Genomic DNA, 22791 nt, shown 5'->3' with positions numbered 1-22791 from the left:
CGAAGCGGCTCCTCTGCGCCAAAGCAGGTACCTATACAAATGTTGCGAGGGGAAAAAATGCGTGTGACCTTGCAGTCCTCACCACCAACAAAATAGCTGCCATACAGGACAGAAGGAATGAGCTCTTCGCTTATTATTAATAGTGGAGATGAATGTAAACACAGGAATGAAGGGAAACTGTACAAAAGTCACGTTTGACTACGCGAGATTTAAAATAGTGAGGGGGGGTGGGGTTGAAATTCAGCCTGAGAGCTTGGTTTGGAGAGGCCTTTTATCCGATCATATGAAGGATGCGAGTGGAACCACAATGTTAACACAAATACTTTTACTGGCAATATGAAAACAATCTGAACATCTGAATGTGTGGCAGTGCATTTAATTTAGTTTTAATGTAATACAATTTTTGTTTGGGCACTTCAATTGCAGGGGGGGGGGCACATAATCGAAGATGTTTTTATTCCAATCTAAACAACTATCCATTCTTGAACTTTAAAACAATGTCAGAAATTTCGTGGTTTAAAAAAGCACCTTGTATTTTGTCACAGACTGCTGCTAATAACTTCAATGTCTACTGCTTCACTCAATACAGTAAGAAAAAAAAAAGCCAATATTATGAAACACCTGACAATAGCACCCTGGAGTTACTGTGGCTGCTGTCTCCAGTCACCAACTTGTTAAACAAACTGTCTTTTAAAACAAGAATGTGTGTGAAATGTGGAAAGTACATTATAATAAATAATTATAATTCTGTAATGCCAACGATTTAGGACCATTTCAATGTTGTGAATGAGTCGCTTTTCCTTAGAAACGAACACAGAAGCGCTGACTTTGAGTGTTTACAAATGTTTGACAAAACCTGCGATCTGAAAAGAGCCGGATTGTGACTTTGGAACTTGAACGCCTCACAGCTGAGCGTCTTTCACTCATGTGATCACTTAACAATATGAAGATAAAACAACAAGCAGAACAGCAAACAGTCAAGCTCAACACAGAAATTAAACATACCAAAGCAATGTCTCCCTCGTTCTCTCCAAGCCGCCGCTAAGCAGCTCAGATACTTCCTCTCAGAACTGAACCGTCCGCCAGTAACAACTTTCCCCGTTCTGTCCGACGCTCAGCGTTTAAATCTTCTTTCCACTGTCTCAGAAGCTGAGATCGCGTCCCGTCGACTGATGTTTCAGCACGAAGGAATCGTTCAAAGCCAGCCAGTTCGTCGGTGACTGACAGCTAAGCTAACAGCTGACTACCCATGGAGTGTATCAGCAAGCTGCTTTTACGAAGTGTCCCTGAAGGCAGCAGGAGCGGCACGGAGCAGGTTGTTGACTGAGGGAGAGGGTTTCCAGGTGTTCCACAGGTAATGAAGGCGGTTTAGGAGGAGATGGATACTGTCAGGTTAGTGCAGGCGCGCGGGAAAGTGTTTTAAGTCGAGGGGGCTGACAACTAAATGAATGAAGTTATTGCATTTTTTCCCTGCTTTGCATCGCCACTCAGACTACTAGCTGGAAGCCATATGATACACACAAATGAACTTTAAGAAGTTCTAAAATCACATTTTATTAATTTTTTTCTCCACAAGGAGATCGGCAGCAGTTCACCACATGACAAGAGCAGACGAGAACAAAAACACTTTCACAGCAGCAAATCGCTGTTATTTTAAAGCGCTGTCCATGGTGCTGAAGATGCAAAAAAACAGTCAGGCGTTGTCTTCTGAGGAGACGGGCTGTGCTAAGCTGCGAGCTGACGTGACTTCAGTTTCAGCTGCCACAATGTTGTTGTTTTTACCTTTGTCATCCTCGGGAACATTCGATTTAGATTTTTTTGGAAGTATTGCCTGTGAAAAAAATCAGATATTCTCTTCTGCTTGCTGTCTGCCATCATTGTTTGATTGCGAAGAAGCTGCTTCTGGGTGAGGGAGGAGTCTCCTCAACAAACAATTGACAACTTTAAACTGATGGTAATCAACGCAGCAGAGTCAACAAACAACTGCCAAGCCGCCAGATATATTAGACTGAATTGTTAATGTTCATAAAGTTGAAAAGAACTTGAATTTGATGGTTATAAAGTTATTTACATCAGTGATTGAACCTTTGAGGTTACTTAATTGTTGCTTATTTTTTCTTATTTTTGAGAAAGAGAATGTATATATTTTTTAATACTGCAGTAATTTTTTTTTATCTTAAATCACGTGAAATGTTACCGCAGTTGTGAGTTTTTGAGTTTAGAATAATTGTACAATAAAAAGTTGTTTTATGAGGAACCTTATTGTCTTCAACTTATTTTTATTTTCACAAAATGATATCTGAAAAATAGGGGGTCGTCTTATAATCAGAGTCGTCCTGTATTCAGGCCAATATTTTCTTAATCCTCCAAGTATCTATTGTTTTTGCGCTGCAGTTAGATGTTCGTGACATGATTTCTATGTTTGAAACATTTGTCCTATTGTAAGTAAGTGAAGTTTGAACAATACATTAAAAATAAGTTTTTGGAGCGGCCAAATTTCAACCCATGTGGCAGCATTTCTGGTCAAAGATGAGAAATGTAAAGTTCACTGCACAGATAATTAGCATAACTTATCCTGTTTTTGCTTGACATTATTGACATAGCATTAGAGAGTCCTTTCCTAGGTTAAGCAGATATAGGGTCTGAAATGATCAAGCCATGGGGCGCTTTTCCTCTCGTCCCGGCTTGGCCCTCCTCCGCATGGTTCGGCCCTGGTGCCTTAGTGTTTCCGTTACATTTCAATACTGCATACCAGGGACTTTCATGATCTCTGCTGGTCCCTGTCAGCATAGACATCATATACATAGACAACTCACTGAGGGGCCCCAAGGCACGCCTGCCATCTTACCGAGGTGGAGGAGCAGCAGCAGTGCATGTCCATCTACAGAGGTAAGAGGCTTTCTTTAATCTCAAAGTAGAATTATTCACTGAATTTTCCGCAGATTTCCAAATGATTTGATTTGTTAAAAACGTCACAAGTGCGGCTATCACACAAGATGTTTGGATGTTTTACAAACAAAATCCATCACAATATAACTGGAAAAGATGCCGGATTTTTTTTGTTCCTCTTTTGGATGTTCTCATTAAACCAGATGCTGTAGAGTCACCTTTCACAGGCAAAGGGAATATAAAGAATAACATGGAGAGAGCTGGTTGTTAAATAGTGAAATAAACCAAGATGGGACTGCCTCCAGTTTCTTCACAGAAAATACAGCTCACTTTACATTATTCAACACGTGACTGCACCATTGCGAGAAAAAAAAACCCATCAATAAACGAGTATTTTATATTAATAGTAGTTTGTAGATATGCAGAAGCTTTTAATGAGACAGATGTCGTGTCTGAGGCTTTCCTGTTTATGGTATTTATCACGTTGAAACTCAGTATGAATCAAAAGAAAATATATTAATTAATATGGAAATAGCAATATTGTGATGATTAAAAGAAAATAATAGCAATAATAATCATAATAGTGATTACAGAATTTAAAAAAAATAACAATATTAATTAATCGTGATAATAATAGAGATAACAATGCAATATAAAAATAATGATAATCAGAATCATACAATCTTAATATCAATAACAATCAAGTACAATATAAATCCTTAAACTAATTCTTTCAATAAAAAAAACTCAATCAGCCTGAACAGTTTATGAGTTCATTTCATTCTGTTTGTGTCTGTCTGTCCTCCATGTCTGATGTTCATCATCAACTGGAATAGAATTTAAAAAGTGATCAATTTATAATCACAATTATGGTGAAACATATCATTCCTCAATGTGCTGTGGAAGCGAGGTCAACCCCTGCAAGATGGCCGCCACATAGGCACGTCGGCTCCAATTCACAGCAGCATCAATGAGGAGATTATGGACATGCTGTCTGGGACTGAGCTGAGCATGGACATGGTTTGACGGAACAATGAGGAGCGGAAACACCACCTCTGGATCGAAAGCAAATCTGACGTCCAGATACACCTGAATAAAGAGATACAATGAGAAGAAAAAAGGCTGTCAGAATCCACAGACATTACAGTAATGATTCCTAACAGTCATTACTCTAAATGAAAAGCCATTTCATTGCATTATCTATTTACATTATATTATATATCTATTCATTTTCTCCACCCGTTCATCCAATTTTGGGGCTGGAGCCAATCATAGTTGACAGTGAGATAAGGAAAATGTACAACAAACCAAAGATGGTGAGATTCAAACAAATATCAATGTTTCAAAACAGGAACGTATTCATTATATGTCTCACTACATACCTTGAGGTAATGTTCAACTGAGATGATTTGACAGTTACGGAGAGTGTAGACAGCATGAAGAGGAATCTTCACTTCACAGGGAACCATCACCTCTGATCTTGGTGTGATTGGGTCTCCAACCATTTTGAGTATGACTTGGTCACTGGTCTTGGTGTAGTGTTTGACGCTGTACACAATCTTCTGGTGCAAACTGAATTTGGGCTTCACAGATTTCGAAGAAGAGTTGCGGATTCTGGCAGAGGCAGACAATGTGTCACCTATTGGAGACAAAACATGATGCCCAGATGTGCAAATCAGTTGCTGCATATTTTGAATAATTACAAATACCTTGAAGGCTTGTACAGACTCTGCAATTTTAACCATCTTCTAAGTTCATAACTTGGCACATTGTATGATTTGGATCTAAAAATCTTTCCCACAACGTCAAGTTTGCTCTGTGCAGACCATGGCACAGACTGCAAGATGAAGTCGAAAGGTGATCGCAGGTGGATGACATCAACATGAAGAAGCATGAAACGTCAACTTAGTGCCAACATCAACTCGCAACACATAAACGGATTGCTGGTTTACTCCCGCTGGGACAAAGCCTGATAAAACACAGCCCAGTGGACAGTACACAACTGGACAGAGCCCGTTGAGACGCTCCCTGCCAAGAAACGTCTCCCCCAGAGGCAAAAGAGCAAGCTAATAACTTCAGCACGAGTCCGATCAGCTGGACACCAAAACAGTTTTTTTTTTTTTTTGCTTTTACACACTGGAGCATTTACAATTGTGACATTTGTGTTTGAAGGAAAATCACTTTCACAAAATCACAGTAATTTTCCAACAACACACTACACGTAAACATAAAAAAACAATGCCATGGACCGCAGCAGCAGTCCCACGATCAACACTGATTGATTTTGTAAACACGAGCTGAAAGCAACAAGTGTTAAAATAATACACACAAAAGACACCAAGCTTAAAAATTTACAGCAACTCCAGATAACCAACATTCGCCAGAACAACTACAAGTTTAAGTCAGGTTTTCAACATCTGTCAGTCAGCAGTTAACAGGGAAACCAGTTAATATGAAACACCACCAGTTTAGAGCCAAGACATGCATTATGGCCACTATTGTCTCATGATCGTTTTCTTTCATCTGGGACTGCTGATAATTGCACAGTCTGTACAGGCCAGTAAAGGCAGGTTCTTCTCTTGTTTATTTTAGTGAATCACACACTGTACCTGGGAAGCAAACTCCTCGGTTAAGTGAAGCAGTCATGTGGAGCTGTCCGCTGGAGAAAATCCCCACCTCTTTATCCACTGAACCAGATAATGGATGCTGTAAACATATTCAAAACAGACATTTTCCCCAGTCAACTTACAACCTCCAGTCATCAGAAATCATATACTAGAAGAAATAATGTTTTGTTCCGGGTGAGCATTGACTTAAGATATATTGTGAAAGTGAAAACCATAAGAGTGAACTTTAAAAGCTTGACTTTTTTATATTTAGACACATTTCACTGCTGTGATGCTGGAATTTATTCCCCGAATTAATAATTTTGATGAGAAAATGTGTTCATCAACTGTTTTCAAGTGTTTTCAAATTCTTCATCAAATTCCAGAAGAAAAATTGTTTAGTTTCATTTGAGCTTTGACTTAAGCTATATTGTTAAAGTGAAAACCATAAAAATTAACTGTAAAACCTTGACTTTGGTATATTTACATACATTTTACTGCTGTGATGCTGGAATGTCTTTCCTGAATTCATCATTTTGATTAGCCAATATTTTAAACTGTTTACACTGTAGCTGTTTTCACATTCTTAACACCATTTTGAAGTATTCACCATGGCTTGATGAATTGGTGGAAACCACTTTGAAAGAAAATTGATCTCTGTTTTCACACACGAAGGACACCGCCAACTTCTGGAAATTTTTGCTTCAACCATGTACACAATTTTTCCATGTTCCGCATGGAAGGACGATGGCATTCCCCTGCAACATAGAACCAGAACAGAGAAGCAAATTAAAAAGTTAGATTACAGGGTGAGTGATGTGTTTCAAGGCTAAAACATTCCAATTACTAACAGAAGGCAGTGTAAGGCAAGGTGACTTTATTTGCATAGCACATTTCAGCAACAATGCAATTCAAAGTGTTTCACAAGAACAAAAATGTACAACAGGCAATGAAAGACAAAATAAAAATTTCAAAAGGATTAAAAGAACAACAGTAAGCATTAAAGTACAACACTTTAAGATACAATAAATAAAAACTGAAAGCAACGTCTGCATGCTTGGTTTACACAACCTAAAATTACACAGGATGTCAGATTTGTTATTTTGGGATTCAACCTTTCAGTATTTTGAAGACCAACAGTATTTTTTAAAAACCCATTCTTTCTATAACAGGAACCAGTGGTGCAAAAATCTGATAACCAGACTGATGTGATCCACTTCTTGGTGTTTGTCAGGATGGGAGCAGCAGCGTCGTGAAGTCAACTGAATTAATTTCTCTAAATCCTGCTGAGATGTCAGTCTTCTAACCCTCATTTCATTTTTCATGAGCTGTCTTTTTGGTTGTTTTGATGTTGCTGGTCAGATTCAGGTCAGAGTTTATGATCACATGCAGATTTCTGGTTCTGTCACTGTTTTTTAACCTGTGACACTGAAGAAGAGCACCAGCCAGGAATCTCCCCTCTTTAGATCCAAAAAACCTTTGGAATATCCAAAGGTTGACTTGCTCAGTGTTCCCACTCAGTGTTTTTATTGGACCACAGACACCTGATCAGAGAGGCCGAAATCTGTGTGTCATCTGTCTTGTGACGATTCCACACTTTGTTGTTGAATCAAATCTGAGCCAATGGGATTATCAGATGTGGGTACAAAATAAAGATGTCATGCTTTCTTTATTGTCAGACAACATAGTTGGAAAAAAAATATCTTGAAGAAAGATAAGCTTGTATCAGATTTATCCTCACATCTCTGCCTTGATAAATGACCATTATCTTCTATCTCATAATTTAGAGTAGTTGTGTCAAAAACACCAGCAGGTGTCACAAGAGCAGAACGTCTTCATGTCTCATCAGGAGTATCAGTGGAGTTTCTGCAGTTGGTGAAAACACTGTTTTTTTTTTACTATGCATGTGGATGGTTCAAACATATAAAGCATTAAGGTTGATGTCAACTTTCACAGTTATGCTTAGTTATGAGTTTAAGGTTCATTTCACTCTCAGATAAAGCCTGACTGTTTTGATCTGTAAAATAGAATGTATTAACCAAATATAGAAGCAGAAATAAAGGTAAGAGCTTCTCACTTACCCCGGAGGAATTTTGAGTGAGAACTTGAAATTATGGGGCCCTTGGCGAAGCACAGTGCCTGAAAACAAATGAAAATAACTAAAAGTTTAACTGACATTACATATGAGTGCATTCAACAAAACTTGTTGTTGGACACTATAAATCAAAGTGTGTGTGTGTGTGTGTGTGTGTGTGTGTGTGTGTGTGTGTGTGTGTGTGTGTGTGTGTGTGTGTGTGTTGTCTCTTGTTTGTGTTTCATCATTTCAGTGCTAACAATAAGAAGAAACCTTTGACCTTCATACATTGCCAGGAACCATAAAGCTCTCAATACACACAACAGGATTGGGGCCACTGGAAAATTACAACAACACAAAAAAAAATTCAGCTCTAACTTTTTCTCAGAATTCTGGTGAGAGATAAAATCTCATATCTGCTTTCAGTCGCCAAGTGAAGAATTCAAATTCAGGGACGTTCCAGAACTGTAGAGCATGACTCATCAAATGAATACACCGAGAAGAGATTCGAAATCCACATTTTTACTGATGATGAATGAAAGTTAAGTCAGACCGTTTTCTCCAAAATAAATCCTAAGCCCCATCAGGCAACTCAAATAACACTTTCAGTATGTTTCAATTCTAAAGAAGAAAAAGTTTAAGTACATCCCAGCAAACCAATTCAGTCTGGTGCACCATTCAAAAATGCAATACAAATATTGCTAGAAAAAAATTCTGAAATAAAATAAGGCTGAGTCTCAAATAGCCACTGAAGCAAACTGAATTCAAAATGAATACTAAAGCTAACTCAACACAGCAATTCAGAATGAATACTAAGTATAACATGTCTCTAAATAAGACAACAATTCCATTCACATTGAATTGCCACTCAAGTGTGCTGTAATTAATCTCACATTAATTTTTTTAGTGCACTAATTTGCAGTGTAATTAATTAATCTGATTAATGCACTAAAGTGACAGCCCTAGTTTAAACACGTGTTTTGTGCTGCTGTTCTTTCACTGTCTCTATAAACTGGTTTAAGATGTCCACTGCATCATGCGTCTGCTTGCGGTGCTTTCAATATGTGTACAAGTACTTCTTAAAACTTCTGTTTGGAAAAAAAAAAAAAAAACAAGCAAACAAAACAGAAAAAAATCACTTCAACATGTGTACATGGAAAAACAAACCAACAAAAAATGATTTATCTTTATTTTATTTCCTCTGTGCGGATAGACCAAGATGTCACCGTGTTCATGGATCATGGAACACTGGTGACTGACATGGTGTCTGCAAAAACATTCAACTCAGAATCCCTTCAAGTTCTTTTGTTTCTTTGCACATAAATGTCAGCAGTGCATGATTCGGAGGACCTGATCAAACTTGGCTTCAGATGATACACATAAAATATTCTGAATGTTGTATTATATCTCTTTATATTGATGTTCCGTATCAGTTGCCAGCAGAAATAGGTCACTTACAGCTACCTGTAAAAATGTCAGAACTTAATTTTTTCCCCCAGTGGCCCGAATCCTCTCCGTTCTTCAAATTTTTATTTATTTATACCAGCACACTTTGATGCTCACATTGTGAAGCACTGTGTGATTTTTATCTCAGAAAATTACGATATAAATCAAATGTATTTTATTAAATGTATTTACTTGTTGCACGACTGCTTATGCAGTCACTAACAGGAGCACAAAAGCAGAATGAAAGTACAATTTGAAATTATTCTATTTCTCACAAGAGTTCCAGAGACATAATGAGTTGAAGGTTAAGCTGTGTAGCTGTTGAAGCAGTGGAACTGTGTGAAGAGTGGTGCAGAATTACTGTAAACCCTCAAACAAGTGCAGTGTGAAAATTTATTTCCAGGAAAGAACTTTAAGACTGACGTAAATATGCAAAAAGCATACATTCAAACTACTGTGACTTCCTAAAACAACAGTACATATGTCTGAAGTGTCTTCAAAGTATGGGGTAAATCACAGTTAACATTTGCAACTTGAGGACTTACCTCCAGTATCTTTTGCAACCAAGTACTCTTTGACTTTTAAATACCTCACGTGCCCCTTGTAGTACGTTGTACTATTTCCAGATTTTTTTGTCCACTTCACCATTGCGTCCCCTTTAGCCTTCACTGAAATGCTCTTCACTGTGGTCTCACTGTTCAGATAGAAAGAAAGAGTGCCTTGAATAGTATCTCCTGCAGAATAAGTGCACTCTTGGTTGAGCGCTTCCAAAGTCAACTTTAGATTCTTAAAGGGAGCCATGTTGTCTTTAAGTCTTTGTTCACCCCACAGCAGGAAAAAGAAGTCAAGTTGCCTCTTCACAGAAAGGGATATGCTGATTGACAAGCCTCCAGGAAATACTTCATCATATTGTCCCTCAGCAGCACACAGGAAGTCTCTGCACTGAGTCCAAGTGAGAAAATGTTGTAGGCATTGAAAGCGACGAAAGCTGAAAGAGGTGTGGTGAGGATCATGAATCATAAATTTTCTTTATGAGATGGGAGGTTGTCATTTGATTGTAAAGACAGGTGCAGTTAAGAACAGAAGGAGCTATGATTCAGCAGTGAACCTCGAACTGAGGTCAGGGTCATTGTATTATGCATTTAGAATCAACATGACATGGGTGATAGTGTTTAAATCATTTCACATGGATAGCAAGCCTTTCTTTTTTAATCACAGCAGACATTTCCACCTGGTACAGAAAGTTCCCATAAGCCTCTTCACTGTTCTCCACTGTCGACTCTACAAGCAAAATAAATTAGGATCTGGATAAAATACATTCCTCTTCACTTTTGGACTGAATTGTTCAAAAAACACTCTGCAATTTTAAAAGCACTTCTTAAAAGTATGAGAAACACCGACACCCATCACTCATAAGTTTGCACTCTGTCATTATGTCACTGCAGCGATCCCTTGTAAACCATATTGAACGTCAAGTGTGTTTTTCTGTGATGAGTGAGGTGATTGCTGTTGGGTCGAGACTTTTCTTCAATCTGGTTGTCTTTGTTTTTAATGCTCTGTGTCGTCTGCCTGACGGCAGCAGGTCAAGTCGAGTGTCCAGGGAGTGAGTTGTTCTTAATGATGTTGTTTGCATTTTTGAGGCCAATTTAAATTCCCCAGTTGAAACCTTATATTCGCAAAAAGCTCAGTTCTTCAAACTTGGGACATTCAAGGTTTACATGTTCTGTAGACTTAAGCTGACTGACTTTCTAACTGTGTACACAAAGATCACAACCCAACAACAATAACCTGGCTGTGTGCGATATTACTGATACAGAATCCAACTGGTTCCTCTCCTTACCTATAGAGCTTGCGGCGCACAAAACAAGCCCCAAACTATGCGAAGCGGCTCCTCTGCGCCAAAGCAGGTACCTATACAAATGTTGCGAGGGGAAAAAATGCGTGTGACCTTGCAGTCCTCACCGCCAACAAAATAGCTGCCATACAGGACAGAGGGAATGAGCTCTTCGCTTATTATTAATAGTGGAGATGAATGTAAACACAGGAATGAAGGGAAACCGTACAAAAGTCACGTTTGACTACGCGAGATTTAAAAGAGTGAGGGGGGGGTGGGGTTGAAATTCAGCCTGAGAGCTTGGTTTGGAGAGGCCTTTTATCCGATCATATGAAGGATGCGAGTGGAACCACAATTTTAACACAAATACTTTTATTGGCAATATGAAAACAATCTAAACATATGAATGTGTGGCAGTGCATTTAATTTAGTTTGAATGTAATACAATTTTTGTTTGGGCACTTCAATTGCAGGGGGGGGGGGGGGGGGCACATAATCGAAGATGTTTTTATTCCAATCTAAACAACTATCCATTCTTGAACTTTAAAACAATAATGTCAGACATTTTGTGGTTTAAAAAAGCACCTTGTATTTTGTCACAGACTGCTGCTAATAACTTCAATGTCTACTGCTTCACTCAATACAGTAAGAAAAAAAAAAGCCAATATTATGAAACACCTGACAATTGCACCCTGGAGTTACTGTGGCTGCTGTCTCCAGTCACCAACTTGTTAAACAAACTGTCTTTTAAAACAAGAATGTGTGTGAAATGTGGAAAGTACATTATAATAAATAATTATAATTCTGTAATGCCAACGATTTAGGACCATTTCAATGTTGTGAATGATTGCTTTTCCTTAGAAACGAACACAGAAGCGCTGACTTTGAGTGTTTACAAATGTTTGACAAGACCTGTGATCTGAAAAGAGCCGGATTGTGACTTTGGAACTTGAACGCCTCACAGCTGAGCGTCTTTCACTCATGTGATCTATGAACAAGATGAAGATAAAACAACAAGCAGAACAGCAAACAGCCAAGCTCAACACAGAAATTAAACATACCAAAGCAATGTCTCCCTCGTTCTCTCCAAGCCGCCGCTAAGCAGCTCAGATACTTCCTCTCAGAACTGAACCGTCCGCCAGTAACAACTTTCCCCGTTCTGTCCGAGACGCTCAGCGTTTAAATCTTCTTTCCACCGTCTCAGAAGCTGAGATCGCGTCCCGTCGACTGATGTTTCAGCACGAAGGAATCGTTCAAAGCCAGCCAGTTCGTCGGTGACTGACAGCTAAGCTAACAGCTGACTACCCATGGCGTGTATCAGCAGGCTGCTTTTACTAAGTGTCCCTGAAGGCAGCAGGAGCGGCACGGAGCAGGTTGTTCACTGAGGCAGAGGGTTTCCAGGTGTTTCACAGGTAATGAAGGCGGTTTAGGAGGAGATGGACACTGACAGGTTAGTGCAGGCGCGCGGGAAAGTGTTTTAAGTCGAGGGGGCTGACAATTAAATGAATGAAGTTATTGCATTTTTTTCTCTGCTGTGCATCACCACTCAGGCTACTAGCTGGAAGCCATATGACACACACAAGTTAACATTAAGAAGTTCTAACAAATTCACATTTTATTAATTTTTTTTCTCCATAAGGAGGTCGTCAGCAATTCGCCATATGACAAGAACAGACGAGAACAAAAACACTTTCACAGCAGTAAATCGCTGCTATTTTAAAGCGCTGTCCATGGTGCTGAAGATGCAAAAAAACAGTCAGGCGTTGTCTTCTGAGGAGACGGGTTGTGCTAAGCTGCGAGCTGACGTGACTTCAGTTTCAGCTGCCACAATGTTGTTGTTTTTACCTTTGTCATCCTCGGGAACATTCGATTTAGATTTTTTTTTTTTTGGAAGTATTGCCTGTGAAAAATATCTGATATTCTCTTCTGCTTGCTGTCTGCCATCATTATTTGATTGCGAAGAAGCTGCTTCTGGGTGAGGGAGGAGTCTCCTCAACAAACAATTGAAAACTTTAAACTGATGGTAATCAACGCAGCAGAGTCAACAAACAACTGCCAAGCCGCCAGATATATTAGACTGAATTGTTAATGTTCATAAAGTTGAGAAGAATTTGAATTTGATGGTTATAAAGTTATTTGCATCATTTACATTTACATCATTTCATTTTTAATCTTAAATCACGTGACATGTTATCTCAGTTGTGAGTTTTTGAGTTTAGAATAATTTTACAATAAAAAGTTGTTTTATGAGGAACCTTATTGTCTTCAACTTATTTTTATTTTCACAAAATGATATCTGAAAAATCTGTCTCATAATCAGAGTCGTCCTATATTCGGGCCAATATTTTCTTAATCCTCCAAGTATCTATTGTTTTTGCGCTGCAGTCAGATGTTCGTGACATGATTTCTATGTTTTAAACATTTGTCCTATTTTAAGTAAGTCTCTGAAGTTTGAACAATATATTAAAAATAACAGTTTTTGGAGAGGCCAAATTTCAACCAATGTGGCAGCATTTCTGGTCAAAGATGAGAAATGTAAAGTTCACTGCACAGATTATGATCATAACTCATCCTATTTTTGCTTGACATTATTGACATAGCATTAGAGAGTCCTTTCCTAGGTTAAGCAGATATAGGGTTTGAAATGATCAAGCCATGGGGCGCTTTTCCTCTCGTCCCGGCTTGGCCCTCCTCCGCATGGTTCGGCCCTGGTGCTTTAGTGTTTCCGTTACATTTCAATACTGCATACCAGGGACTTTCATGATCTCTGCTGGTCCCTGTCAGCATAGACATCATATACATAGACAACTCACTGAGGGGCCCCAAGGCACGCCCGCCATCTTACCGAGGTGGAGGAGCAGCAGCAGTGCATGTCCATCTACAGAGGTAAGAGGCTTTCTTTAACCTCAAAGTAGAATTATTCACTGAATTTTCCGCAGATTTCCAAATGATTTGATTTGTTAAAAACGTCACAAGTGCGGCTATCACACAAGATGTTTGGATGTTTTACAAACAAAATCCATCACAATATAACTGGAAAAGATGCCGGATTTTTTTTGTTCCTCTTATGGATGTTCTCATTAAACCAGATACTGTAGAGTCACCTTTCACAGGCAAAGGGAATATAAAGAATAACATGGAGAGAGCTGGTTGTTAAATAGTGAAATAAACCAAGATGGGACTGCCTCCAGTTTCTTCACAGAAAATGCAGCTCACTTTACATTATTCAACACGTGACTGCACCATTGCGAGAAAAAAAAAACCCCATCAATAAACGAGTATTTTATATTAATAGTAGTTTGTAGATATGCAGAAGCTTTTAATGAGACAGATGTCGTGTCTGAGGCTTTCCTGTTTATGGTATTTATCACGTTGAAACTCAGTATGAATCAAAAGCAAATATATTAATATGGAAATAGCAATATTGTGATGATTAAAAGAAAATAATAGCAATAATAATCATAATAGTGATTACAGAATTAAAAAAAATAGCAATATTAATTAATCGTGATAATAATAGAGATAACAATGCAATATAAAAATAATGATAATCAGAATCATACAATCTTAATATCAATAACAATCAAGTACAATATAAATCCTTAAACTAATTCTTTCAATAAAAAAAACTCAATCAGCCTGAACAGTTTATGAGTTCATTTCATTCTGTTTGTGTCTGTCTGTCCTCCATGTCTGATGTTCATCATCAACTGGAATAGAATTTAAAAAGTGATCAATTTATAATCACAATTATGGTGAAACATATCATTCCTCAATGTGCTGTGGAAGCGAGGTCAACCCCTGCAAGATGGCCGCCACATAGGCACGTCGGCTCCAATTCACAGCAGCATCAATGAGGAGATTATGGACATGCTGTCTGGGACTGAGCTGAGCATGGACATGGTTTGACGGAACAATGAGGAGCGGAAACACCACCTCTGGATCGAAAGCAAACCTGACGTCCAGATACACCTGAATAAAAGAGATACAATGAGAAGAAAAAAGGCTGTCAGAATCCACAGACATTACAGTAATGATTCCTAACAGTCATTACTCTAAATGAAAAGCCATTTCATTGCATTATCTATTTACATTATATTATATATCTATTCATTTTCTCCACCCGTTCATCCAATTTTGGGGCTGGAGCCAATCATAGTTGACAGTGAGATAAGGAAAATGTACAACAAACCAAAGATGGTGAGATTCAAACAAATATCAATGTTTCAAAACAGGAACGTATTCATTATATGTCTCACTACATACCTTGAGGTAATGTTCAACTGAGATGATTTGACAGTTACGGAGAGTGTAGACAGCATGAAGAGGAATCTTCACTTCACAGGGAACCATCACCTCTGATCTTGGTGTGATTGGGTCTCCAACCATTTTGAGTATGACTTGGTCACTGGTCTTGGTGTAGTGTTTGACGCTGTACACAATCTTCTGGTGCAAACTGAATTTGGGCTTCACAGATTTCGAAGAAGAGTTGCGGATTCTGGCAGAGGCAGACAATGTGTCACCTATTGGAGACAAAACATGATGCCCAGATGTGCAAATCAGTTGCTGCATATTTTGAATAATTACAAATACCTTGAAGGCCTGTACAGACTCTGCAATTTTAACCATCTTCTAAGTTCATAACTTGGCACATTGTATGATTTGGATCTAAAAATCTTTCCCACAACGTCAAGTTTGCTCTGTGCAGACCATGGCACAGACTGCAAGATGAAGTCGAAAGGTGATCGCAGGTGGATGACATCAACATGAAGAAGCATGAAACGTCAACTTAGTGCCAACATCAACTCGCAACACATAAACGGATTGCTGGTTTACTCCCGCTGGGACAAAGCCTGATAAAACACAGCCCAGTGGACAGTACACAACTGGACAGAGCCCGTTGAGACGCTCCCTGCCAAGAAACGTCTCCCCCAGAGGCAAAAGAGCAAGCTAATAACTTCAGCACGAGTCCGATCAGCTGGACACCAAAACAGTTTTTTTTTTTTTTTTGCTTTTACACACTGGAGCATTTACAATTGTGACATTTGTGTTTGAAGGAAAATCACTTTCACAAAATCACAGTAATTTTCCAACAACACACTACACGTAAACATAAAAAAACAATGCCATGGACCGCAGCAGCAGTCCCACGATCAACACTGATTGATTTTGTAAACACGAGCTGAAAGCAACAAGTGTTAAAATAATACACACAAAAGACACCAAGCTTAAAAATTTACAGCAACTCCAGATAACCAACATTCGCCAGAACAACTACAAGTTTAAGTCAGGTTTTCAACATCTGTCAGTCAGCAGTTAACAGGGAAACCAGTTAATATGAAACACCACCAGTTTAGAGCCAAGACATGCATTATGGCCACTATTGTCTCATGATCGTTTTCTTTCATCTGGGACTGCTGATAATTGCACAGTCTGTACAGGCCAGTAAAGGCAGGTTCTTCTCTTGTTTATTTTAGTGAATCACACACTGTACCTGGGAAGCAAACTCCTCGGTTAAGTGAAGCAGTCATGTGGAGCTGTCCGCTGGAGAAAATCCCCACCTCTTTATCCACTGAACCAGATAATGGATGCTGTAAACATATTCAAAACAGACATTTCCCCCAGTCGACTTACAACCTCCAGTCATCAAAAATCATATACTAGAAGAAATAGTATTTTGTTCCGGGTGAGCATTGACTTAAGATATATTGTGAAAGTGAAAACTATAAGAGTGAACTTTAAAAGCTTGATTTTTTTATATTTAGACACATTTCACTGCTGTGATGCTGGAATTTATTCCCCGAATTAATAATTTTGATGAGAAAATGTGTTCATCAACTGTTTTCAAGTGTTTTCAAATTCTTCATCAAATTCCAGAAGAAAAATTGTTTAGTTTCATTTGAGCTTTGACTTAAGCTATATTGTTAAAGTGAAAACCATAAAAATTAACTGTAAAACCTTGACTTTGGTATATTTACATACATTTTACTGCTGTGATGCTGGAATGTCTTTCCTGAATTCATCATTTTGATTAGCCAATATTTTAAACTGTTTACACTGTAGCTGTTTTCACATTCTCAACACCATTTTGAAGTATTCACCATGGCTTGATGAATTGGTGGAAACCACTTTGAAAGAAAATTGATCTCTGTTTTCACACACGAAGGACACCGCCAACTTCTGGAAATTTTTGCTTCAACCATGTACACAATTTTTCCATGTTCCGCATGGAAGGACGATGGCATTCCCCTGCAACATAGAACCAGAACAGAGAAGCAAATTAAAAAGTTAGATTACAGGGTGAGTGATGTGTTTCAAGGCTAAAACATTCCAATTACTAACAGAAGGCAGTGTAAGGCAAGGTGACTTTATTTGCATGGCACATTTCAGCAACAATGCAATTCAAAGTGTTTCACAAGAACAAAAATGTACAACAGGCAATGAAAGATAAAATAAAAATTTCAAAAGGATTAAAAGAACAACAGCAAGCATTAAAGTACAACACTTTAAGATACAATAAATAAAAACTGAAAGCAACGTCTGCATGCTTGGTTTACACAACCTAAAATTACACAGGATGTCAGATTTGTTATTTTGGGATTCAACCTTTCAGTATTTTGAAGACCAACAGTATTTTTTAAAAACCCATTCTTTCTATAACAGGAACCAGTGGTGCAAAAATCTGATAACCAGACTGATGTGATCCACTTCTTGGTGTTTGTCAGGATGGGAGCAGCAGCGTCGTGAAGTCAACTGAATTAATTTCTCTAAATCCTGCTGAGATGTCAGTCTTCTAACCCTCATTTCATTTTTCATGAGCTGTCTTTTTGGTTGTTTTGATGTTGCTGGTCAGATTCAGGTCAGAGTTTATGATCACATGCAGATTTCTGGTTCTGTCACTGTATTTTAACCTGTGACACTGAAGAAGAGCACCAGCCAGGAATCTCCCCTCTTTAGATCCAAAAAACTTTTGGAATATCCAAAGGTTGACTTGCTCAGTGTTCCCACTCAGTGTTTTTATTGGACCACAGACACCTGATCAGAGAGGCCGAAATCTGTGTGTCATCTGTCTTGTGATGATTCCACACTTTGTTGTTGAATCAAATCTGAGCCAATGGGATTATCAGATGTGGGTACAAAATAAAGATGTCATGCTTTCTTTATTGTCAGACAACATAGTTGGAAAAAAATTATCTTGAAGAAAGATAAGCTTGTATCAGATTTATCCTCAGATCTCTGCCTTGATAAATGACCATTATCTTCTATCTCATAATTTAGAGTAGTTGTGTCAAAAACGCCAGCAGGTGTCACAAGAGCAGAACTTCTTCATATCATCAGGAGTATCAGTGGAGTTTCTGCAGTTGGTGAAAACACTCTTTTTTTTTTACTATGCATGTGGATGGTTCAAACATATAAAGCATTAAGGTTGATGTCAACTTTCACAGTTATGCTAAGTTATGAGTTTAAGGTTGATTTCACTCTCAGATGAAGCCTGACTGTTTTGATCTGTAAAATAGAATGTATTAAACCAAATCTAGAAGCAGAAATAAAGGTAAGAGCTTCTCACTTACCCCGGAGGAATTTTGAGTGAGAACTTGAAATTATGAGGCCCTTGGCGAAGCACAGTGCCTGAAAACAAATGAAAATAACTAAAAGTTTAACTGACATTACATATGAGTGCATTCAACAGAACTTGTTGTTGGACACTATAAATCAAAGTGTGTGTGTGTGTGTGTGTGTGTGTGTGTGTGTGTGTGTGTGTGTGTGTGTGTGTGTGTGTGTGTGTGTGTGTGTGTGTGTGTGTGTGTTGTTTGTGTTTCATCATTTCAGTGCTAACAATAAGAAGAAACCTTTGACCTTCATACATTGCCAGGAACCATAAAGGTCTCAATATACACAGCAGGATTGGGGCCACTGGAAAATTACAACAACACAAAAAAAAATTCAGCTCTAACTTTTTCTCAGAATTCTGGTGAGAGATAAAATCTCATATCTGCTTTCAGTCGCCAAGTGAAGAATTCAAATTCAGGGACGTTCCAGAACTGTAGTGCATGACTCATCAAATGAATACACCGAGAAGAGATTCGAAATCCACATTTTTACTGATGATGAATGAAAGTTAAGTCAGACCGTTTTCTCCAAAATAAATCCTAAGCCCCATCAGGCAACTCAAATAACACTTTCAGTATGTTTCAATTCTAAAGAAGAAAAAGTTTAAGTACATCCCAGCAAACCAATTCAGTCTGGTGCACCATTCAAAAATGCAATACAAATATTGCTAGAAAAAAATTCTGAAATAAAATAAGGCTGAGTCTCAAATAGCCACTGAAGCAAACTAAATTCAAAATGAATACTAAAGCTAACTCAATACAGCAATTCAGAATGAATACTACAGGTATAACATGTCTCTAAATAAGACAACAATTCCATTCACATTGAATTGCCACTCAAGTGTGCTGTAATTAATCTCACATTAATTTTTTTAGTGCACTAATTTGCAGTGTAATTAATTAATCTGATTAATGCACTAAAGTGACAGCCCTAGTTTAAACACGTGTTTTGTGCTGCTGTTCTTTCACTGTCTCTATAAACTGGTTTAAGATGTCCCCTGCATCATGCGTCTGCTTGCGGTGCTTTGCATATGTGTACAAGTACTTCTTAAAACTTCTGTTTGGAAAAAAAAAAAACAAACAAACAAAACAGAAAAAATCACTTCAACATGTGTACATGGAAAAACAAACCAACAAAAAATGATTTATCTTTATTTTATTTCCTCTGTGCGGATAGACCAAGATGTCACCGTGTTCATGGATCATGGAACACTGGTGACTGACAGTGTGTCTGCAAAAACATTCAACTCAGAATCCCTTCAAGTTCTTTTGTTTCTTTGCACATAAATGTCAGCAGTGCATGATTCGGAGGACCTGATCAAACTTGGCTTCAGATGATACACATAAAATATTCTGAATGTTGTATTATATCTCTTTATATTGATGTTCCGTATCAGTTGCCAGCAGAAATAGGTCACTTACAGCTACCTGTAAAAATGTCAGAACTTAATTTTTTCCCCCAGTGGCCCGAATCCTCTCCGTTCTTCAAATTTTTATTTATTTATACCAGCACACTTTGATGCTCACATTGTGAAGCACTGTGTGATTTTTATCTCAGAAAATTACGATATAAATCAAATGTATTTTATTAAATGTATTTACTTGTTGCACGGCTGCTTATGCAGTCACTAACAGGAGCACAAAAGCAGAATGAAAGTACAATTTGAAATTATTCTATTTCTCACAAGAGTTCCAGAGACATAATGAGTTGAAGGTTAAGCTGTGTAGCTGTTGAAGCAGTGGAACTGTGTGAAGAGTGGTGCAGAATTACTGTAAACCCTCAAACAAGTGCAGTGTGAAAATTTATTTCCAGGAAAGAACTTTAAGACTGACGTAAATATGCAAAAAGCATACATTCAAACTACTGTGACTTCCTAAAACAACAGTACATATGTCTGAAGTGTCTTCAAAGTATGGGGTAAATCACAGTTAACATTTGCAACTTGAGGACTTACCTCCAGTATCTTTTGCAACCACGTACTCTTTGATTTTTAAATACCTCACGTGCCCCTTGTAGTACGTTGTACTATTTCCAAATCTTTTTGTCCACTTCACCATTGCGTCCCCTTTAGCCTTCACTGAAATGCTCTTCACTGTGGTCTCACTGTTCAGATAGAAAGAAAGAGTGCCTTGAATAGTATCTCCTGCAGAATAAGTGCACTCTTGGTTGAGCGCTTCCAAAGTCAACTTTAGATTCTTAAAGGGAGCCATGTTGTCTTTAAGTCTTTGTTCACCCCACAGCAGGAAAAAGAAGTCAAGTTGCCTCTTTACAGAAAGGGATATGCTGATTGACAAGCCTCCAGGAAATACTTCATCATATTGTCCCTCAGCAGCACACAGGAAGTCTCTGCACTGAGTCCAAGTGAGAAAATGTTGTAGGCATTGAAAGCGACGAAAGCTGAAAGAGGTGTGGTGAGGATCATGAATCATAAATTTCCTTTATGAGATGGGAGGTTGTCATTTGATTGTAAAGACAGGTGCAGTTAAGAACAGAAGGAGCTATGATTCAGCAGTGAACCTCTAACTGAGGTCAGGGTCATTGTATTATGCATTTAGAATCAACATGACATGGGTGATAGTGTTTAAATCATTTCACATGGATAGCAAGCCTTTCTTTTTTAATCACAGCAGACATTTCCACCTGGTACAGAAAGTTCCCATAAGCCTCTTCACTGTTCTCCACTGTCGACTCTACAAGCAAAATAAATTAGGATCTGGATAAAATACATTCCTCTTCACTTTTGGACTGAATTGTTCAAAAAACACTCTGCAATTTTAAAAGCACTTCTTAAAAGTATGAGAAACACCGACACCCATCACTCATAAGTTTGCACTCTGTTATTATGTCACTGCAGCGATCCCTTGTAAACCATATTGAACGTCAAGTGTGTTTTTCTGTGATGAGTGAGGTGATTGCTGTTGGGTCGAGACTTTTCTTCAATCTGGTTGTCTTTGTTTTTAATGCTCTGTGTCGTCTGCCTGACGGCAGCTGGTCAAGTAGAGTGTCCAGGGAGTGAGTTGTCCTTAATGATGTTGTTTGCATTTTTGAAGCCAATTTAAATTCCCCAGTTGAAACCTTATATTCGCAAAAAGCTCAGTTCTTCAAACTTGGGACATTCAAGGTTTACATGTTCTGTAGACTTAATCTGACTGACTTTCTAACTGTGTACACAAAGATCACAACCCAACAACAATAACCTGGCTGTGTGCGATATTACTGATACAGAATCCAACTTGTTCCTCTCCTTACCTATAGAGCTTGCGGCGCACAAAACAAGCCCCAAACTATGCGAAGCGGCTCCTCTGCGCCAAAGCAGGTACCTATACAAATGTTGCGAGGGGAAAAAATGCGTGTGACCTTGCAGTCCTCACCGCCAACAAAATAGCTGCCATACAGGACAGAGGGAATGAGCTCTTCGCTTATTATTAATAGTGGAGATGAATGTAAACACAGGAATGAAGGGAAACCGTACAAAAGTCACGTTTGACTACGCGAGATTTAAAAGAGTGAGGGGGGGTGGGGTTGAAATTCAGCCTGAGAGCTTGGTTTGGAGAGGCCTTTTATCCGATCATATGAAGGATGCGAGTGGAACCACAATTTTAACACAAATACTTTTATTGGCAATATGAAAACAATCTAAACATATGAATGTGTGGCAGTGCATTTAATTTAGTTTGAATGTAATACAATTTTTGTTTGGGCACTTCAATTGCAGGGGGGGGGGGGGGGGGCACATAATCGAAGATGTTTTTATTCCAATCTAAACAACTATCCATTCTTGAACTTTAAAACAATAATGTCAGACATTTTGTGGTTTAAAAAAGCACCTTGTATTTTGTCACAGACTGCTGCTAATAACTTCAATGTCTACTGCTTCACTCAATACAGTAAGAAAAAAAAAGCCAATATTATGAAACACCTGACAATTGCACCCTGGAGTTACTGTGGCTGCTGTCTCCAGTCACCAACTTGTTAAACAAACTGTCTTTTAAAACAAGAATGTGTGTGAAATGTGGAAAGTACATTATAATAAATAATTATAATTCTGTAATGCCAACGATTTAGGACCATTTCAATGTTGTGAATGATTGCTTTTCCTTAGAAACGAACACAGAAGCGCTGACTTTGAGTGTTTACAAATGTTTGACAAGACCTGTGATCTGAAAAGAGCCGGATTGTGACTTTGGAACTTGAACGCCTCACAGCTGAGCGTCTTTCACTCGTGTGATCTATGAACAAGATGAAGATAAAACAACAAGCAGAACAGCAAACAGCCAAGCTCAACACAGAAATTAAACATACCAAAAAAATGTCTCCCTCGTTCTCTCCAA

At 38.3% G+C, this 22791-nt stretch overlaps 2 protein-coding genes across 2 annotated transcripts; both read right to left on the bottom strand.

Annotated features, from left to right (window-relative positions):
• Positions 1-3679: 3679 nt before the first annotated feature.
• LOC115397830 (arrestin domain-containing protein 3-like) lies at positions 3680-9729 on the bottom strand. Its single transcript, XM_030104308.1, has 6 exons — positions 9561-9729; positions 7577-7634; positions 6106-6253; positions 5499-5595; positions 4272-4528; positions 3680-3978 (listed from the first exon to the last, which is right to left on the bottom strand). Exons 1-6 carry the CDS (start codon positions 9661-9663, stop codon positions 3772-3774), a joined length of 870 nt encoding a protein of 289 aa, XP_029960168.1. The 5' UTR covers positions 9664-9729; the 3' UTR covers positions 3680-3771.
• Positions 9730-14504: 4775 nt separating this feature from the next.
• Positions 14505-20517, bottom strand: LOC115397723 (arrestin domain-containing protein 3-like). The gene is made up of 6 exons (XM_030104167.1): positions 20415-20517; positions 18421-18478; positions 16951-17098; positions 16344-16440; positions 15116-15372; positions 14505-14821 (listed from the first exon to the last, which is right to left on the bottom strand). Exons 1-6 carry the CDS (start codon positions 20515-20517, stop codon positions 14615-14617), a joined length of 870 nt encoding a protein of 289 aa, XP_029960027.1. The 3' UTR covers positions 14505-14614.
• Between the last annotated feature and the right edge of the window lie 2274 nt (positions 20518-22791).

Source organism: Salarias fasciatus, chromosome 12, assembly GCF_902148845.1.
Source record: "Salarias fasciatus chromosome 12, fSalaFa1.1, whole genome shotgun sequence".
Lineage (NCBI taxonomy): Eukaryota > Metazoa > Chordata > Actinopteri > Blenniiformes > Blenniidae > Salarias > Salarias fasciatus.
The sequence above is the reverse complement of the archived record's forward strand: the minus strand, read 5'-3'. Positions and strand labels throughout refer to the sequence as shown.